Here is a 17896-nt window from a genome sequence, read left to right as displayed (position 1 = left end):
AGTCTCTTTCTTCCCTTTCCATCTTTCTACTTTCTTTCTCTCCTTCCAGCTCAGATTGGGCCCCTCACTGGTGGCAGGCATGTTGAGGCGTCCATTTCCCTGAATAACAACCTCCACCTACCCAGATGTCAGAGGATTTGGATGTTAGCTTCGTTTACATTTAGGCACCTTCCCAAAAAGGTTTACAGAATTTATATGTAGCGTAACAAGGACCCAGTCAGAGTGTTGTGCGAGTGTGTATGACAACCAGCATAATGGAAAACGAAACAGTTCATCGCGTTGTCAAGTTTAGCCGGTAGTCCATTCCAAACCATCAGACTGGTATGGTTAAAATACGTAAAAGCACGACATGGACAATCACAGCAATGTCACGTTAAATGTAAATTTTTATTACATAGATATTTGATTCCACCGTAAATGTTGTGGTGTTGGTGTTGAGTAACAGGAGAGACAGCAAGAGAGAACACAGTGCTTTCTACACATCTCCCACAGTGCACTGGGAGAGCAGAAAAAGATCTCCCACAGTGCACCGGGAGAGCAGAACAACATCTCCCACAGTGCACCGGGAGAGCAGAACAACATCTCCCACAGTGCACCGGGAGAGCAGAACAAGACAGAAGTCCACGGGGTAAGGCTTCGCTCATCTGGACCAAGAGGTGGAAAACAACCGCTATCCAGGACGTGGTGAAAGACGAATGACAGTTCCAGCTCGGGACGCGAGTGTGGGGGGAGTTTGGGGTATGATGCTCCGACGCAGGGTTCTCAGTTGGCCTCGTCCTTTGAGGCCTCGTCGAAGTTCTCCACCAGATCTAGAGAGAGACGGAGGGAAAGACGAGAACATCCATTAGCTCGCTGCATGGCGAGTGTGCGTGCACGCCCGGCTCGTGGACGGCGCCTGAATCCGAGCGGACTGTCAGAGGACGTGAACGTACCAGGGACCTCGTCGTCTTCATCCACCTCAGCAGCGACCATGGGGGCCATGCTATCTCCGGCTGAGGACACAATGACAGGAGTCAGGTGTGGGGAAAGTGTGTGTGTGAGACAGTGAAAAAGAGCATGGTTGTGTGACGGTTGTCAGAATTCATGAGATCATCAATTGTGTTTTTCAGTCGATGGATCACTCAAGGAATCATCATCCAACTCTTGGGATAAGTTATGTTAGGTGACCGCAAAGAAATGACCGTACAGCGTGTATCAAACATTGGCTGGTGCACGACTGCAATGGCTGGAGATAAGTGACGCACAAACGTAATTTGGTCAAGTAGGTGTTTAGGAATGAGGACACAATGGCAAAAGTCAGGTTTGGGAAAGTGTGTGCGAGACAGCTGAAGCATGTCAGTGTGTGAGAGAGTGGCTTTCCATGCACAGACATTGTGAGAAGCGTGAGCGCTTACTTGGTTTAGGCAGGTTCTCCGCCAGTCTCCGGAGGCTGGTCAGGCTGTCGGCTCCCAGCTGGTTGAGGATGCTGGGTAGCATCTCGGTCAGCTGCTTGTTCTCTGCATGGCCCGTGATGGTGAAGGTGTTGGCTGCCAGGGAGGCCTGCACCTTGGGGTTGTTGAAGTGGATGACTGTGCCCTGGTTGGTGAACATGTTCACCTGAGGGAAACCAAGACGTGACAAGACATGAGGGCGGGGGGGGGGGGGGGGGGCGGCACTGGGAACCGGAGCGTAGGATAAAGGCCGATTCTGTAGTTTACTGAATGTATCAGATATATAATGAGGTGTGTGTGTGTGGGGGGGTACATTTAAAGCTGGTGGTCTACCTCCTCAATGCCAGAGATGTTGTTGACGCCCAGCTTCTTGAGGGAGAACTGCAGCTTCTTGTCGTCTGCCGATGCCGTTCTGTGCACCACCTTCTTCTTTCTGCGGGCAGAACCCTGGAGCAAACACACAAACATGCTGAAATGCAGCGACACTCCTTCAGAGCACTTGATTCAATGACGAACAGGATATGATCACCTACCTTGCCGCCAATGCGGACTTGCGCCTGCAGTTTGGCGAGCTTCTCCTGGTTCATGATTGACTCCTTCATCTGAGGACAGGTGAATCATACAATCAACACTGACGCCACCTAACATATTCTAATAAACTATGGATGTTCGCAGAGAATGTTGTCAGAATTCATGAGATCATCAATTGTGTTTCAGTCGATGGATCACTCAAGGAATCATCATCCAACACTTATGATAAGTTATGTCAAGTGCACACAAATAAAATGACCGTACAACAATGGCTGGTGCACAATTGGAATGGCTTGAGATAAGTAACGTACAAACGCAATTTGGTCAAGTAGGTGTTTAGGAATGCGCAGCTGTACGGCATGCAGTGCACGCCCCTATCAGTCCAATTCCTAATAGCAAACTTTTGTTAAAGCAGCTAGTTATCTGTCATATTAGCTAGCTAATCACCATTTATCAGTGATTATTAAAGTAATACAATCCAATTTGAAAGACACGGTGGGTTACGCATTCCAACTGTGCACAAATAGGCTAACTAGCCGCCCCCAGTAGCAAGTTAGTTAGGCTAGCTGGGCCCCGTTTATCGTTAAGGTCAAAAACAAAAGAATTTTGTCTATTTATTTACATTTGATCTAACTGAGGAAATTACACGTTGATCTCCTTTACTACTACACAATAAAAACACGATCAACGGATTTCCTAAACTTTTAGAGCTCGTTACCAACCTGGGAGTGTGTAAACACGCGGACCTACAGAACGAGGGTGGAAGGAAAGAGGGAAAGGAAGGAAGTGACGAAATATTCAACGATTATGCCCCGGTAAAACGTGAGAAATTAAATCAACCTACAACGAAATTACTACTCATATACATAAATACGTAACACGTCTGTTGTACATATATATACAGCACACATTATAATTAAAGAAAAGACAACAACAGATTAAAGAAAAGAGTGGAAAATAAAGTTGCACAGATACAGGGTTGCCAGGTTTGAGTTGAGATTGTGTTTCAAATGAAAAAAAAAAAATATATTAGCCAAAGTAAAAAAGCAAAACAATAGGAATGTCAAAAGAACCTACATGGTCGTATGTAATGTTTTTGGAGAGACTTAAATCCCTTTCACGACATTTAGACAATTATGTGGAACGTGCAATACATGCCTGGCAACCTTCTTCTTTCACATGTCATGGCTGCCTCCGGTGTGCTGAGAGGCAACGTGTTAGCTAATTTGGAATATAAACTTTGGATTGCATTTAGCTAACAAGCATTGATCTGAGACAGAATTGAAATACAGCAGCTATACTCCTTTTTCATACTCAAGGAACACCACCATATCAGGTAAACTACAGTTTGAAGCATCTCTGTGTAGCAGGCGGCATGTCGCCTGCTGTGTAGCCATGCTTTATTTCACAGTAGCTAGCTAGCAAGCTGTTTGTATTTACCTAGAATTGATACAGTTTCAAGCGAACCAAAGTTATATTATATTATATTTTGTATGTTTCGAGACGTGATTTTAACCCATGTCAAACAAACTCTATTCATTCAGGTGGCCGCCTCATCGTGTTTCAGATAAGTAAAAGCAATCAATAAATATGGCTTCATTCAAACCCACCAAAATTCAACAATACCCGAAGTTGGGCGAGAAAGTCACACAAGATACTTTGTACTGGAAAAACTATAAGGTACGTATAGTACAATGTTCGTAATCCCTACCTGGACGTTGATGTTGTTGGTGTATGTGGAGGGATTTCGTTCTTACAGCAAATCAAATCATCCTTGCCTGTTGTTGTGTTCAACAGTCCCCAGTCTTGATAAAGGAGTTTGGAGCGATCACAAACATTGATTGCTCCCCATTGGCACCTCACAACTATGCCGTGACAGCTTTCACAAGGGTAGGTCTTCTCCTCCACCCTGACATCGCCAGGTCATTCAACATCCCATCAGTCCTTCAAAACCTGTTGACAGGTGCCACTGTGAAACACAGTGACCCAGCGTCACATCTCAGCAGAACAGCCGGTTCGCAATTCTTCATTAAAAAAATAATATAAAAAAAACGGAATCTGATTATTTTTTTCTTCACGGTTTTCTGTCCCTTTCTCTTCTCCTCCCCGCTTCCCCTCCTCGTCCTCTCTGCTCCTCTCTCCCCTCCCCTGTCCAGATCCACATCTATGGCCCGTTCTCCCAGGAACCCGTGAAGACCTTCACGCGGTTCAAAGACACGGCGTACTGCGGACGCTACCGGTCCGACGGCCAGATGCTGGTGGCCGGCTGCGAGGACTCGGTGGTGCGTCTCTTCGACGTCAGCGGCCGGGTGGCTCTGAGGATGTTTAAAGGGCACTCAAAGTAGGTCTGCCAGAGCCCCAGCTCCCGTCTGCTCCCTCCACACACCATCTCTTATCGGGGAAGTTGTACTGGAACAGCATTTACAGTAAGGGGATCAGATGGCTGAGCGGTTAGGGAGTCTGACTATTAATCCGTCCTTTGGCAAGGCACTTCACCCTACTTGCCTAGGGGGGAATGTCCCTGTACTTACTGTAACTCGCTCTGGATAAGAGCGTCTGCTAAATAACTAAATTTAAACAGTGCCAGGTTGTTCCCTAGTACCATCAGTGAGCAGTGTTTTGAGGTCGTTTTTTTCCGGGGGGCGGGCGGGGCCTGTATGAGCATGTGGAGTTGACTACAAATCCGTCAAATATAAAAAATGAAAGAGACCCTCGACTTGCTGAAATGGGCCCCACGTCTGATTCTCTCTCGCGCTCCGCGTCCTCCCAGGGCTGTGCGCGTGACCGACTTCACCTCGGACCGCTACAAAATCCTCACCGGCTCGGACGACTACAGCTGCCGCCTGTGGGACATCCCCAACGCCGCCCAGCTGTGCTCCTATCAGGAGCACACAGACTACATCCGCTGTGGCGTCGCCAGCAAGCTCAGCCGAGACCTCTTCATCACGGGTCAGACTCACCTCAGGCTGCGGTTCTGGTTGCTTGTGTGTGTGTGAGTGTGAGAGAGACTGAGAGTGTGAGAGAAAGAGAGAAAGGGGGGGGGGAAGAGAGAGAGAAATGGACATCTCTCATGCACACAGAGGGTGTGCATGAGAGATATAGAGAGTGCGCGTGAGGGCGGTTTCTGACTTGCAATGTTTGCCTCCCCCCCCCCAGGCTCCTACGACCACACAATCCGAATGTTTGACGCTAGGACAGACAAGAGTGTGATGACCATGGACCACAGCCAGCCTGTGGAGAGTGTCCTCCTCTACCCCACCGAGGGGCTCCTGGTCTCTGCAGGTGAACCCTAACACCAAACCAAAAACATATGAAATAGATACACCAAACTGACAGGGTGATATCCAACCGCTTCCTTTGTAACCCTTCTTAAGTTGACCAACTGTGGCTTCTGATGGAGGTTGATGCCTGTTGTCGCTCCTCCTCTCCACAGGGGGCCGCTACGTGAAGGTGTGGGACCTGTTGAAGGGAGGCCAGCCTCTTGTGTCCCTGAAGAACCATCACAAAACTGTGACCTGTCTGTGTCTCAGTAGCAACGGGGAAAGACTGCTCTCTGCTTCTCTAGACAGGTGTGTGTGTGTATACCCTGGGATCCTTGTTGAGTAATGAGGTGTTGGGGGATCCATCGATCGACCAGTCCAGTGATGATCTCAGCTCCTCGGAGAACTTGATTGAGCAACTGTTGGGAGTACAATCTGCTACTGGACCATTCATTCCCGTCAACTCAGCTCTGCCCCCGAACTGAAGCCGGCCTGTGTTCCTGTGAGCCCTCCTATGACATGGTCATGTAAGACGTGTGTGTGTTTCTGCCATCTCTTCAGGCACGTGAAGGTCTACAACACCACCAACTACAAAGTGGTTCACAACTTTGACTACGCAGCCTCCATTCTCAGCCTGGCCTTGACTGTAAGGATATGACGCCTCCCATCATTCATGCTTTTCTAAGTTCCATTCCAGTCTCGCCAATAGATTGTTAATGCGTTTGCGTGTATGCGCTTGTATCTGTCCACAGCCCGATGATCAGACTATTGTGGTGGGGATGACCAATGGCGTTCTGAGCGTCAAGCACAGGAAGAGTCCTGAGGAGAAACAGAAAGTTCCCGGCAAACAAAGGCGGAAGCCGACGTACCGCGTCTTTGTCAAGGGCAGGAATTCTGTCCCCAAACAGGTAACCCCTGGCACACCCCCTTGGCTGGCTAGTCCTGTGAACACCAAAAGGAATGGCATCTTCACCTTGACTGAAAATGACTATTGAGTCTTGGGGAACGGAGGAGTTGGATGGCTAGCTGTATTACGAAACTTGTGGTGACAGGAGTCTTCTAATCAGCTAGGTCCGCCCTAGTTTGATAGAGTGGGAGGGGCCGGAAACATGCGTCAACCCCATGCGCCGTGGGATTAACAGTGTCGAAAACGTATCTCAAGTGTATCGTTGTCATTTGAAAGATTCTAGCGTGGGAAAACGAATGAATCATTGAATTGCCCCAGCGCTGCTGTTGATTCACAACTTCCAGAGTGGTCCTGTCACTGTAGAGTCATGATGACCTCCTGAGTCATAATAGCCACTGCTCATCCTCCTTATTAATGACACTGTCTATCCTGTTATTCAAACATTGAGTGTTAATACATTTGTTCCTTGTCCTGTTTGTGATTACCCACCACCACCACCACTACCTTTGCTTCCCTCCAGGATGACTACCTGGTCAGCCGGCCAGTCCAAATGCACCTGGCCAAGTATGACAAGCAGCTGAAGAAGTTCAGCGTGTCCAAAGCTCTGGACACCGCCCTGGAGGTAACTATGACTACCATGGGCTGCTGGGGAGGGATGAGGCCTAGAGGGGGTTGGAGGGACGAGTACCAGTGTGGACACTGCCTGGTTCGATGGATGAGCCCATAGTGAGGTTGCTGGGAGAGTGGAAGGGAAAAGTCCGGGAGTGTGGAGGTCGTGCGGTGGTCGAAGGAGCGCGTGTCAAGATGTCCCGAATACTGTTTGTTAGCGGGTTGGTAAATCTAAATATTATTTTTTTTGCATTCATCTTGTGTGTGTTAGACATGGAGGAGGCAGAAGAAGCCAGAGGTGACCGTAGCCATGATGAAGGAGCTGGACCGCAGAGGGAAGCTGAGGAACGCCCTCGCGGGGAGAGACGAACACCAGCTCTCCGAGATCCTCCACTTCCTCATCGGGTAAGTAGAGCCACTCGGATCGCCATAGACCTGCCGACTGTGGGCATATTGTTTATACTAGGGCACAAAACAAACTATCCATAGGGGTCTAGCTCAGTGGTAGTGTCAGGAGGTTCAAATCCCCCCCGTACATTGCCTTGGATGAGCAACGTGACTTTGGGGCTCGCATACGATTGCCCTTGTTTTGGAAAAAGAAGCAAACATCAAACCTCGGTATAACCCAGTCGGCCTGTCGTTTGAGTGTGCTGTGTGGTTGTCCTTCTGCAGGAACGTGGTTGATGTAAGGTTCGCCCCGGTTCTAGCGAACGTCACCGACATGGTCCTGGGTGAGTCCGACCACGGAGGCGTCCACGGTCGTCATGAATCCGTGACACATTCAGCGCACTGGAACGCTTCATCTTTCAGTCTCTAACCGATGTTCAGTGTGTAACCTTTTCTGTCTATCTCTGTGTGTGTGTCGGTCCAGATATCTACCGGTCAGTGGCAGGCCAGTCTTCCATTGTGGACAGACAGATCTGTCGTCTGTCGGAGCTGGTGGAGAAGGAGGTCGACTTCCAGCTGGAGCTGCTGGAGGTCCTAGGCATGCTGGACACCCTTTTCGCCTCCAGCCTCCCCAAGAAGGAGTTGCCTTGTCCAGGCAGCAGCAGGGCTAACGGTTTGGGCCAGTTGGAGGTGGGGGCCCCGGGGCCACAGCTGCAGGCTGCCTGAGGCCCCTGGGGAAGACCGGAGAGCCACGGGGAAAGGCCTGTATGGTTCTGGAACTGATTCCACGCGTGTTCTGGATCACGGGAGTACAACTGAATGAATGCGATGATCCATTCTTGAAATCTGTCTTGGGTAGCTCACTATGGAAACGTGGATCTGGCTCACTGCAGTACAGCTGTTCCCTGTGGTGACGGATCCTATTTTAAAGGAGAGTGAGAGGATGAGGTGGAGTGGGGGTTCATACGTGTGTGTGTGTGTGTATGTATATTCCACCAATTTGTATGGATGTAAAAAGATGGAATGAATTTTATTTGAATGTCAAAACTAATGTTTCTTTATTCTCTGCTGTGTGTGTGTGTGCGCGTGTGTGACTAGGTGCATGTGTACATTTACTGATTGGTATTTTGAGAACATGTTATGCATCATTTCTATGTGCAGTTTTTATAAAGAAACAATGAAATGTTATAATCGACTCCATTCCTCTATTTTAAGTATACATTGGTGTCTGTATAACGATGTCTGTGATAAACAAATATTAAATGCAATACTATGAACCAATGTAATGATGAGAGCACTTGTAAAAGAGAGAGAAAAGGGAGACAATACAAAATATATATTTTGAGGTACAAGTCATCGTGCCCAGAGGTCGTTGAGAGAGTATTGATGTCAATACAGCAGAGATGCTACACAGATAACATCTAACTAGCGGGCGGAGCTTTGTGACAAACTGTCCAGACCTTGTTGGTTCATCTTCATGGCTCACCTCACGAAGAACTGGGATTGTGCGAGCTGCTCTCTTCGAGCCTTAACTACCACAGAAGATAAGAAGCGTGCGGAGTGACTCGTAGGTGCGTTAAAGTAGCGAACTCTGAATGGACTTGAAGTTTCGTCCTCAATCTTTTGGAAATCGCTTCCCTCGGAAATCTTTTGATTATACTCCCTGTGTGCGGTAACTCAGGTAATCGCGCATTACACTATAATGACAAGCCTATAAATAGTAACAAACAGTTGAATTAGGCTATCATAGATTGGGAAATTAAAAGCTACACGGCCGTCAGGTGTACGTGACACTTATTTGAGGCTCAACCCTTAATCCGACAGCATGCAATTTGATTGAGATGAATAGGCTTTTGCTTGCTTGCATGCTTGCTTGTCGTCTTAAATTGATAGCGCATGTTTTATTTGCTTTCTGCAATGCTATTAGGATATATTATGCAACTGTTAAAAGAGGGTAGGTGAAGGAAATGAATTAGAGATTTTCAGAGGCACCAAGGAGTCTACCCCTGCTCCCTGTCTCCATCTCAGTCTCTCCCCCTCCCTCACCTCGAATGGGTCGTTAGTGATATGGAGACGGATGTTCTGTTCCTGTTTCTAGGAAGTGACTGATCAGAGGGATACAAGAAAGGGGTCTGGACATTCACACCTACGCGCGCACACACACACACACACACATACACTGTGTAAACACTTATTATATTTCTTCGAAACACCCCCTGTGTGGTGAAGCAGAACCTTCTGTGTCTATAAATACAGTAACTCAATGTAAACAGCCACAGCCTAGCTGTTGTATTAGGTATCTTTAGTAGGCTGAGGTGTTTTTCTGGAGGGGATCCCTCACTGAATTGCTGCTCCTGTCGTGTCCTCCATGTAGTGCTCTCTGGAGAGTTTTGGTTTCTTGTTTACCCCCTGTCTTCATCTGTGGGTATCTGCAAAGCCCTCTGCAACATGTCTTTTAAAACGGGCTGGACAAATCCAATTGGATTCGACAAGCGGACCGCCATTTGACTCAATGAGGGTTAAGGTTGGGGGGGGGGGGGGGGGCCTCTTTGTGGCCTGGAACTGGGTCGTCATTGGACTAATTCTGCCCTGACAGATGAAACTGTCTCACTTGCCTGTGCCCTTTCAGATCACACTGGAGGGTCTGGTCTACATCAAAGGATTGCCTGATCCGTCTAAGCACGGCTTATCTTTGTTATGTGGGCCGTAGCTCCGCGTTACAAAAAGGTGTTTTCGTCAAATCAAAACCTCCGTTCCACAGTTTAGTCTTTGTTTGGAATCCTACCTGGACATACAAGAGAATGGAGAAGATAAGATGTCTGTATGTTTGGGTTGGCGAGAAAGAGAGACAGAGAGAGGGATGGGTATAGTAATGCAGCAGTAGAGCATTTGACCGTGGATCAAGAGGGCCCAGGTTCAGATCCCCACCTGTACGTCGAAGTGAAAGCGCCTGCTTAAGGAATACATTAATACACCGAGCGAGAGAGAGCTAGAGCGAGAGAGAGAGAGAGAGAGAGAGAGAGAGAGAGAGAGAGAGAGAGAGAGAAGGAGAGAGAGAGAGAGAAGGAGAGAGAGAGAGAGAAGGAGAGAGAGAGAGAGAGAGAGAGAGAGGAGAGAGAGAGGGGGGGGGAAGGAAGTTGTGTGTGTGGTATCATGTCCCCCCTGTCTCTCTTTAGGTGCACGGAGGATGGAGCTGAGCAGGAGAGAGGTGCCTCTCTACGTGAGTACACTGTTCCTAACGAGAGGAGGAAATCAGGTCAGTTTGGGGAGAGGCGATGGCGAGGCTGGGAGAACGGGACCCCACGGGAGCTAAGCTGATGCAGTGAGCGATAGAGAGAGAGAGAGGAAGAGAGCTACCCTCTCTTCTATTTTACTCTCCACACTCTACCGGGGCTTCCCTGACCAGGCCGAGGTCTGAGGCTGATAGGAGGACTAGCCCTCACCTGACTAGGTGTTCAGGGTGTTCTTCCATCCATGTGACACCAGAGTTTCAGCAACAACAAAAAAAAGAGTTTTCTCCCCGGCTCTCCTCTCGCTCTCCCTGTCTGTTCTTCCCATCCTCTCCTTCTCTCTGTCTCTCTCCTCGTTTTTTTCCTCCTCTCATTCTCCTTACCTACATTCCTCAGTCTCCTTCTCTCCTCTGACCTCTCATTCTCTCCTCGGTCTTTCTCCTTCCGGCATCCTCTCTTCATTCTCCCCTCTTAGTCACTTGTTTTCTCTCTCACTCTCTCACTCTCCTGTCCCTTCAAATCCGTCTTTTCCCCCCTCCCTCATCCCTCTATCTTTCCCCCTCTCTTCTCTCTTCTGACCCTCCCTCCATTCTTCTCGCGTATCTACCCATCTCCTCTCATCCTCTCAGCCCAGCTGGTAGCACAGAGACAAGCATTCCTGTTTTTATTGGAGTCTTGGAGAAAATCTCCTCTCCCTCGCTCTTTGCCCATCTCATCATTCCTTCTCTCCCCCTCGCTCTCTCTGTCGGTCTCTCTCTCATACCTCCCTCTCTTCCCCCCGTCCCTCTCTGTCTCTCTCCTCCCCCCCCCCTCCCTTTCCCTCATCCCTTAGGGCCAGGCGAAGGTGTTTGCGTTGCTGCCTGCCCTCGAGCCACTCCTTGAGGAATGTGAGGTCTTCGTCGTTCTAGAGGGATCTACTCTGGCCCATGTCATCAGAGCGCAAAGAGATGTTATGCTTTGCTTCATAGTGCCTGGTCAGTGTGTGTGTGTGTGTGCGTGTGTGCATGTGTGTGTGTGTGTGTGTGCGCGCGTGCCTTGTGGCAGCCCAAGAGCTCAGAGTGGAGTTTAACCCTGCATAATCATGCATAGCTTAGAAGAGACAAAAGTGCCCAAAAGAAGAATGAGAATTTGCTTCAAAACAGTTCTTCCGTGAACGAGGGAAATCCTCTTGTGTCCTGGCCAGGGCCATGCGTGGTAGCAGAGAACAGAGGGGTTATGGCAAAGACCATAGCCACCTTCCAGCTCTCCTCCATGTGGCTATCGCTTCCTACTCAAACTCCTCAAGGCGGGCGCTGGTCAGCTACAGTGTGTTCTCCCGCTCCCCAATCAACCAATGAGGAGCAGCAGCTCTCCACATGGGCTGACCGACACACGATTGGCTGGCTGGAAATGTTCAAACCTGACCCGGATCCCCTGTCCCAGAGGTGGCCCGGGGCGCTGTCCACACAGTGGTGCTGGGCCTTTCGCTGCTTCTCAGTTCCCTGGTTGCCACAGTGTGTGCCTGTACGTGCATTTGTACACGCACCGATCCAAAACACTGTGAATTATAAGTGGATACGAAGCGGAGGTTTTCTGCTTATTTTGTTGGGTATAGCTCAGTGGAAGATTATTGGACTGAAGGTCTGGATGTTGCACATTCAAAACCCCCTTTGGACATTGCTTTGGATAAGCGTCTGCTGTATGAACATGTTATATTGTTAAATTGTCTCAGCTTGCTGCCTGTCTCACCATTGGTCTGATCTCATCACTTCCTGTCTATCTTCTGATTGGTCAACAGGTCATAACCTGGCAGAGGTGGTCCTAGTTCATGCCTACGTTTGCTCTGATACCTCACCCCTCACGTTTGTGGGAGGGGCCAGTCTGGAGTACGTTCAGGATGATGCCCAGGTAGGGACACACACACACACACACATGCACACACAGTTACACGTAGTGTATATAACCCTCCACGCTCCCCAGGAACTGGCTGAGCACCTGGTGACCCACAGTCAGTGTCTGACTTCCAGGGATCACAGCGAGCTAAGCAGCCTCTTCTCCCTGGGCCAGGAGACCACTCGCTGGGCCATGGACCACCACCTGGCCCTGGCCGTGGCCAACCTGGACATCCCCCCCTCCTGGAGCCTGCTGGCCGGCCCCTGTGGACAGGGTAAGACGACAAACAACTCCCGTCGTTGGTCGGTCGTTGGGCACCGAAGTCCGCCGGGTTAAATCATCCATCGGGTTTCTCTCTGACGAGGTGGAGATTTCTGTCCAGCAGAGGGAACAAGCGGCCAGGCAGTGAGGTCATCGAAACACGGAGGAAAATAAGAGGTTTAGCATTTGAATGGTTTAGAGAGTGAGAGAGAGGGAGGGAGAGAGAGAGAGATAAGGTATCAGTTGGCCAGCCTTGGTTGAAATCCTTTGTCAGCACTCGGCAACTTGCTTCCCAAACGCGTCCGATGCAGCTGAACTCTTCAACTTCCCTCTCCTCCATATCGCTTCCCTCTCGTCACGGTGGTTTGGCGCGTCGGGCCGACCGGGGGAGAGAGCGCGTCTCCATCACATGCGTGTCCTGTGGTGGATTCATCAGCGCCAATTCATCGTCCGCTAACGAGATTAGCAGCACTGTGCCGATACAGTCTGGGGGTGTACTCAGGTTTGAACACACACGGTGTGTGTCTGTGGATGTGTATGAGCTGTGTGTGTCTGTGTGTGTGTTTTTTGTGTGTGCGCGCGTGGGTGTGCGGGGCCTCTGGCGTAAATAACAAATGTGATTTCCTGTTAATGTTGTTAAAGCAGTCTGGTTCATTGCACCACGACACAAATGACCCTCTATGACAGGTTTGCGGTTAACTGATCTAATTGGATAAGGTAGGTTCATGACGTCATACACTCAGTTATCAGTGTGACAGACGGACGCCCGCCAGGACAGAGAGACGGAAGTCTCCATGATGTCCACTCCTTCCAATGTCCTGTCTTATTAGATACTAGCAGGTGTGGCATTAGATACCTTGCTAGCGTGTGACAAGAGCAAATGTTGGGTATTAGCAGTTCAGTCAAGACGCTCACATATTGATTTGACATTTTGGAATGCATTGATAATCGGGTTATCGGGTGTTCGATACAAGCAGTGTCAGATACGAGCAGGAATGGTATTCACTGGGATAACAGGTGTGTGAGAGCTGAGAGTTATGAGACCCTCATAACTAGGGAGGCTAAGGACAGCAGTGTCTAGATTGGAGGCTGACAGCAGTGTCTAGATTGGAGGCTAAGGACAGCAGTGTCTAGATTGGAGGCTGACAGCAGTGTCTAGATTGGAGGCTAAGGACAGCAGTGTCTAGATTGGAGGCTAAGGACAGCAGTGTCTAGATTGGAGGCTAAGGACAGCAGTGTCTAGATTGGAGGCTAAGGACAGCAGTGTCTAGATTGGAGGCTGACAGCAGTGTCTAGATTGGAGGCTAAGGACAGCAGTGTCTAGATTGGAGGCTAAGGACAGCAGTGTCTAGATTAGAGGCTGAGGACAGCGTGATGTGGATCGGAGGCTGACAGACAGACAGACAGACGGCTCATCCACCAGGGGAGGCAGTCAAGTGGGTCAGTAGAACACATAGATCCTGGAAGAGAGGATGGGGGAGAAGAAGAAGAGAGAAGGAGAACAGAGGAGACAGGAGGAGTGGAGGAGAGGAGAGCACAGGAGAGAAGAGCACAGGAGAGAAGAGCACAGGAGAGGAAGAGCACAGGAGAGGAGAGCACAGGAGAGGAAGAGCACAGGAGAGAAGAGCACAGGAGAGAAGAGCACAGGAGAGAAGAGCACAGGAGAGAAGAGCACAGGAGAGGAAGAGCACAGGAGAGAAGAGCACAGGAGAGGAGAGCACAGGAGAGAAGAGCACAGGAGAGAAGAGCACAGGAGAGGAGAGCACAGGAGAGAAGAGCACAGGAGAGAAGAGCACAGGAGAGAAGAGCACAGGAGAGGAAGAGCACAGGAGAGAAGAGCACAGGAGAGGAAGAGCACAGGAGAGGAAGAGCACAGGAGAGGAAGAGCACAGGAGAGAAGAGCACAGGAGAGAAGAGCACAGGAGAGAAGAGCACAGGAGAGGAGAGCACAGGAAAGAGGAAACGTTTTTCTTGTTTAGAACCAATTGTGGCACACACACACACACACACCTGCTGTCCTAGATCAGGCTCAAGCGGGTATCCAACCCAAGACCTTCCTGCTGCACGGACCCTGCCACACATGAGAAAATTGAAAATGGAGGTGCCTTAAAAGAGGAACTGGTAGTGGGGATAGTAGAGGAAAGGGAAATGTGTCATTGTTCCTTATCAGTGGACGGGGCTTATTGAGGTTAATTAAAGTTCCTTACAAAGGCTAATAATAAGAATACTGAAACTGTCTTATTATTTTTCTCTGTCTTCATCATTCTCACGCGTCTTTCTAAATCTCCCTTTAACCCCCATACCAACTTCCTCTACTTCTCTCCCCCCCCCACTTCTCCCCCACACTCCCTCTCCCTCCTCTCCCTCCTCTCCCTCCTCTCGCCTCCTCTCTCTCCCTGTCTTCCCCAGACTGCTCCCCCAGAGAGTCTATCCTCCACCTGGCGGTGCGCTGGGGCCTGTGGCGACTGGCTGAGCTGCTGCTGTGCCAGCCAGGAGGCCTGTTGGCCGTGTCCCTCCCCAACGAGGAGGGCATCACCCCCCTGCAGCTGGCACAGTCTGCCGGGCACCCAGCCATGCTGGAGCTGCTTTCACAGTAAGAGGGCTACGCAGGGCGTGTAGTAGAGCAGTGGTTCTCAACCCCTGGTCCTCAGGGTCCACCGTCCTGTATGTCTGAGATGTTTCCCCCCCCCTGCTCCCACACAGCTGATTCTAATGAAGGCTCGTTAGCAGGCTTCCGCAGCGCTTGATAAGGAGTCATTCATTTGAATCAGGTGTGTTGGAGGAGGGGAACCAAACATGCAGGGCAGGGGGGTCCCTGAGGACCAGGGTTGAGAACCACTGTACTACAGCTATCTACACACTGGATGGCAAAATACTGTATTTGTACTGTGTTCTAGTTTTATGACCTATTTAGTGCTGAAAACAACCCATTTATAGTCTCCCATTTGAGTATAAGATCTAGTGTGGACTCTTGGTGAACTTCTGTTTGTGTGCAACATGTGTATGTGTGTGTGTGTGTATGTGTGTGTGATGTTTGTGTGATTTATTCAGCCCAGTGTTTCCTGCATTCCTCACTGAGAAGCTGTAAATTCAGTTCACTGGCACATCTTAGCTTCAGGATCGTAACAATGTTTCAACCACCTGTCAAACTACAACATGTGTGAGGCCAGAGCAGTCGGACTGCAGGCGCCACGCCAAACACACACACACACACACACACACACACACACACACACACACACACACACACACACGAGCGAGCTATGAACACCGTGTGACCGCATCTACCTGTGTTCCCAGCCCCCCCAACCCCTTGGCCACGCCCCCCGCAGGTCTGTCTCAGGTGTGGGCCGACAGGTCCCGCCTCCTCAGGTACGCCCACCACTCGGAGAACCTGACCCTCACGGTCCGACAGAACCACGTGTGGAACCAGAACCCTCCCTGGAACCGACACAACGACATCCGGATCCTTAGAGAGAGACTCGGAGACGAGAACTTCCTCAGAGAGGTGTCGACCTTGAACGATTATCCCTGTAGAACCTGTCTATCCCTGTAGAACCTGTCTATCCCTGTAGAACCTGGGGAGAAACCAGTCTCCAATAGTTTGAAGTTGGCATGACAGCAGCTAACACATGATCTTTCCCTATTTCTTTCTTCTCGACCAGCTGAAGTTTTTCTGGCGTGGTTCTGGTCGAGGTGAGGAGCGAGAAGAGGTCCTGGATCCACCCGAGGAAGGTGTGTTTGGATTTGACTTGTGTTTATTTATTTCGAAGATGCTTTTATCCAATGCGACGTGCAAATAGTGCACACAGAGAGCACATCCGAAAAAATTGGAAGTGCATCGTTCTGCTTGCGTTGCTGTTTTACGGTGCATTACGTTTTCATATCTCTGTCTCTCTGGTGTGACGTGAGCGTGCCCTGCCATGTTCCAACGGTCTGTGCTTGACCGCCCTCTTCTGGGGGCTACAGGTACTGCACGACTGTTTGTCGTGGTTGGACACGGGGGTCTGGAACACACGCGCATCCCTCTCTTCCCTCTCCCTCTGCCCCCGCTCTCCTCTTTGTCAGCAAGGCTGTACACGAAACCATTTGTACAGCCTTTATGGCCTTTTTCGAACCCGCAAAAAACTCTCTCTCCCTTGCTCTCCCTCTCCTCTGTCTCACCCCCCACCACCCCTTATCTCCTTTCCTCTCATTTGTCAGCTTTGTGGGCCGCCCTACCCCTCCTTTTTTCGTTTCTCTCCCCCATTCCCCCCTCTCTCTCTCTGTCTGCATGTTATTGTATTTTCCTTTTTCCTTCTCTCTATCTGTGGGAGACGGTATGTTCCACGCTGCATCCCCCGCCCCCCCCCCTCTCTCTCTGTGGCAGTGGGGCCAGCTGGAGGGCCCGGCTCTGTGAATGGCCGCCAGGCTTTCGTGGCAACCCGCTGGGCCACAGAAAAGGCCTCGGGCCTGACACGGCTAGCGTTCCCCCCTCCCAGGCTGTTGTTGGGGGGGGGGGGGGGGGGTACCCGGGGTACCCCTCCTCTCTCCCCTCCTCTTTCCACTCCTGTCTCCTCTCCGGGTCTATATGACCCTCTGTAACCATGTCCTTCTCCTTCTCCCTCTCTCTCTCTCTCTCTCTCTCTCTCTCTCTCTCTCTCTCTCTCTCTCTCTCTCTCTCTCTCTCTCTCTCTCTCTCTCTCTCTCTCTCTCTCTCTCTCTCTCTCTCTCTCTCTCTCTCTCTCTCTCTCTCTCTCTCTCTCTCTCTCTCTCTCTGTGTGTGCGTGTAAAGATGTGTTCCCCGTGTCCGTCGACGAAGGAGTCGGTGCTCCAGAGGAGAAGGTGAGGACGACCACTCTGTCAGATCGTTTCTTGCTGTCAGAAGTGTCGGCGGCCCTGAAGATGCACGGCATACTGCCCTAACAACCACACGAGTCCACAGTCTGCACGTGAGGCATGAGCCTGACCAAACACCACAGGTTCCTGTCAAACCCTCAGCACAGCGTATCGTAGAGTACCCAGGACTCCTAAAGTGACTCTGTGTTTCCAACCCCCCCCTCTTGACTCCACCCTCTCCTGCCCCCCCCCCCAGTCCGGCACAGGGTTAGTCCTGTCCCCCACAGTTTCCAGTTCAGTGCTAGAACCACAAACAGGGCATTGGCTGAGAGAGAGAGAGAGAGGGTCTTGTCTGATGGGCAGCTTCTCAGTAGCTCCAGTGTTCCACTCGATGCATTGTGCAGGTGTAAGTGTAAAGGCATCACCTCACTGAATAGACTGTTTTGTGACAAGTGCGGCGTGTGTGTCATGCGTTTCGAAGGGTGTGATGTGTGCGTGCGTGTGTTTTGAGGCGGGGTATGTGTGTGATCGTGTGTTCCTTGCCCCTGGAGAGCTTTAAGTGCAGCCGGTGGTCAGCTCATGGATCACACA

General features: G+C 50.3%; 3 protein-coding genes across 4 annotated transcripts in view; 2 read left to right on the top strand and 1 right to left on the bottom strand.

Moving 5' to 3' along the window:
* Positions 1–368: 368 nt before the first annotated feature.
* Positions 369–2796, bottom strand: LOC146219708 (transcription factor BTF3-like). The gene is made up of 6 exons (XM_084694629.1): positions 2684–2796; positions 1964–2032; positions 1764–1877; positions 1395–1596; positions 933–992; positions 369–809 (listed from the first exon to the last, which is right to left on the bottom strand). Exons 2-6 carry the CDS (start codon positions 2030–2032, stop codon positions 763–765), a joined length of 492 nt encoding a protein of 163 aa, XP_084550755.1. The 5' UTR covers positions 2684–2796; the 3' UTR covers positions 369–762.
* On the top strand, positions 2324–8315 carry utp15 (UTP15 small subunit processome component). 2 transcript variants are annotated; one of them, XM_084694623.1, is made up of 13 exons: positions 2324–2783; positions 3506–3641; positions 3759–3851; positions 4118–4302; positions 4732–4910; positions 5118–5243; positions 5395–5530; positions 5783–5867; positions 5974–6129; positions 6649–6750; positions 7009–7142; positions 7410–7468; positions 7609–8315. In XM_084694623.1, exons 2-13 carry the CDS (start codon positions 3552–3554, stop codon positions 7848–7850), a joined length of 1587 nt encoding a protein of 528 aa, XP_084550749.1. In that variant the 5' UTR covers positions 2324–2783; positions 3506–3551; the 3' UTR covers positions 7851–8315. The 2 variants fall into 2 exon arrangements, with proteins under 2 accessions (XP_084550749.1, XP_084550748.1); XM_084694622.1 differs by lacking the exon at positions 2324–2783 and adding an exon at positions 3124–3297.
* A 1996-nt stretch (positions 8316–10311) lies between these two features.
* Positions 10312–17896, top strand: part of LOC146219706 (rho guanine nucleotide exchange factor 28-like) — a 31627-nt gene continuing 24042 nt past the window's right edge. Inside the window, exons 1-7 of the mRNA XM_084695322.1 lie at positions 10312–10344; positions 11187–11328; positions 12132–12241; positions 12314–12500; positions 14897–15080; positions 15788–15995; positions 16153–16222. Coding sequence (XP_084551448.1) covers positions 10312–10344; positions 11187–11328; positions 12132–12241; positions 12314–12500; positions 14897–15080; positions 15788–15995; positions 16153–16222 — 934 coding nt within the window. The remainder of the gene's footprint in view (positions 10345–11186; positions 11329–12131; positions 12242–12313; positions 12501–14896; positions 15081–15787; positions 15996–16152; positions 16223–17896) is intronic.

This window comes from Hypomesus nipponensis, chromosome 28, assembly GCF_054491055.1.
Source record: "Hypomesus nipponensis isolate SF chromosome 28, ASM5449105v1, whole genome shotgun sequence".
Lineage (NCBI taxonomy): Eukaryota > Metazoa > Chordata > Actinopteri > Osmeriformes > Osmeridae > Hypomesus > Hypomesus nipponensis.
This window is presented reverse-complemented; position numbering and strand designations above follow the sequence as displayed.

Coding starts and splice junctions, on each gene's coding strand:
- LOC146219708 (XM_084694629.1), bottom strand. CDS start 2,032: ATGAAGGAGTCAATCATGAACCAGGAGAAGCTCGCCAAACTGCAGGCG. Junction 1,878..1,963: donor AAGTCCGCATTGGCGGCAAG/GTAGGTGATCAT, acceptor TGTTTGCTCCAG/GGTTCTGCCCGCAGAAAGAA. Junction 993..1,394: donor GGAGAACCTGCCTAAACCAA/GTAAGCGCTCAC, acceptor TTGTGTCCTCAG/CCGGAGATAGCATGGCCCCC.
- utp15 (XM_084694623.1), top strand. CDS start 3,552: ATGGCTTCATTCAAACCCACCAAAATTCAACAATACCCGAAGTTGGGC. Junction 3,642..3,758: donor TGTACTGGAAAAACTATAAG/GTACGTATAGTA, acceptor TGTGTTCAACAG/TCCCCAGTCTTGATAAAGGA. Junction 5,868..5,973: donor TTCTCAGCCTGGCCTTGACT/GTAAGGATATGA, acceptor ATCTGTCCACAG/CCCGATGATCAGACTATTGT.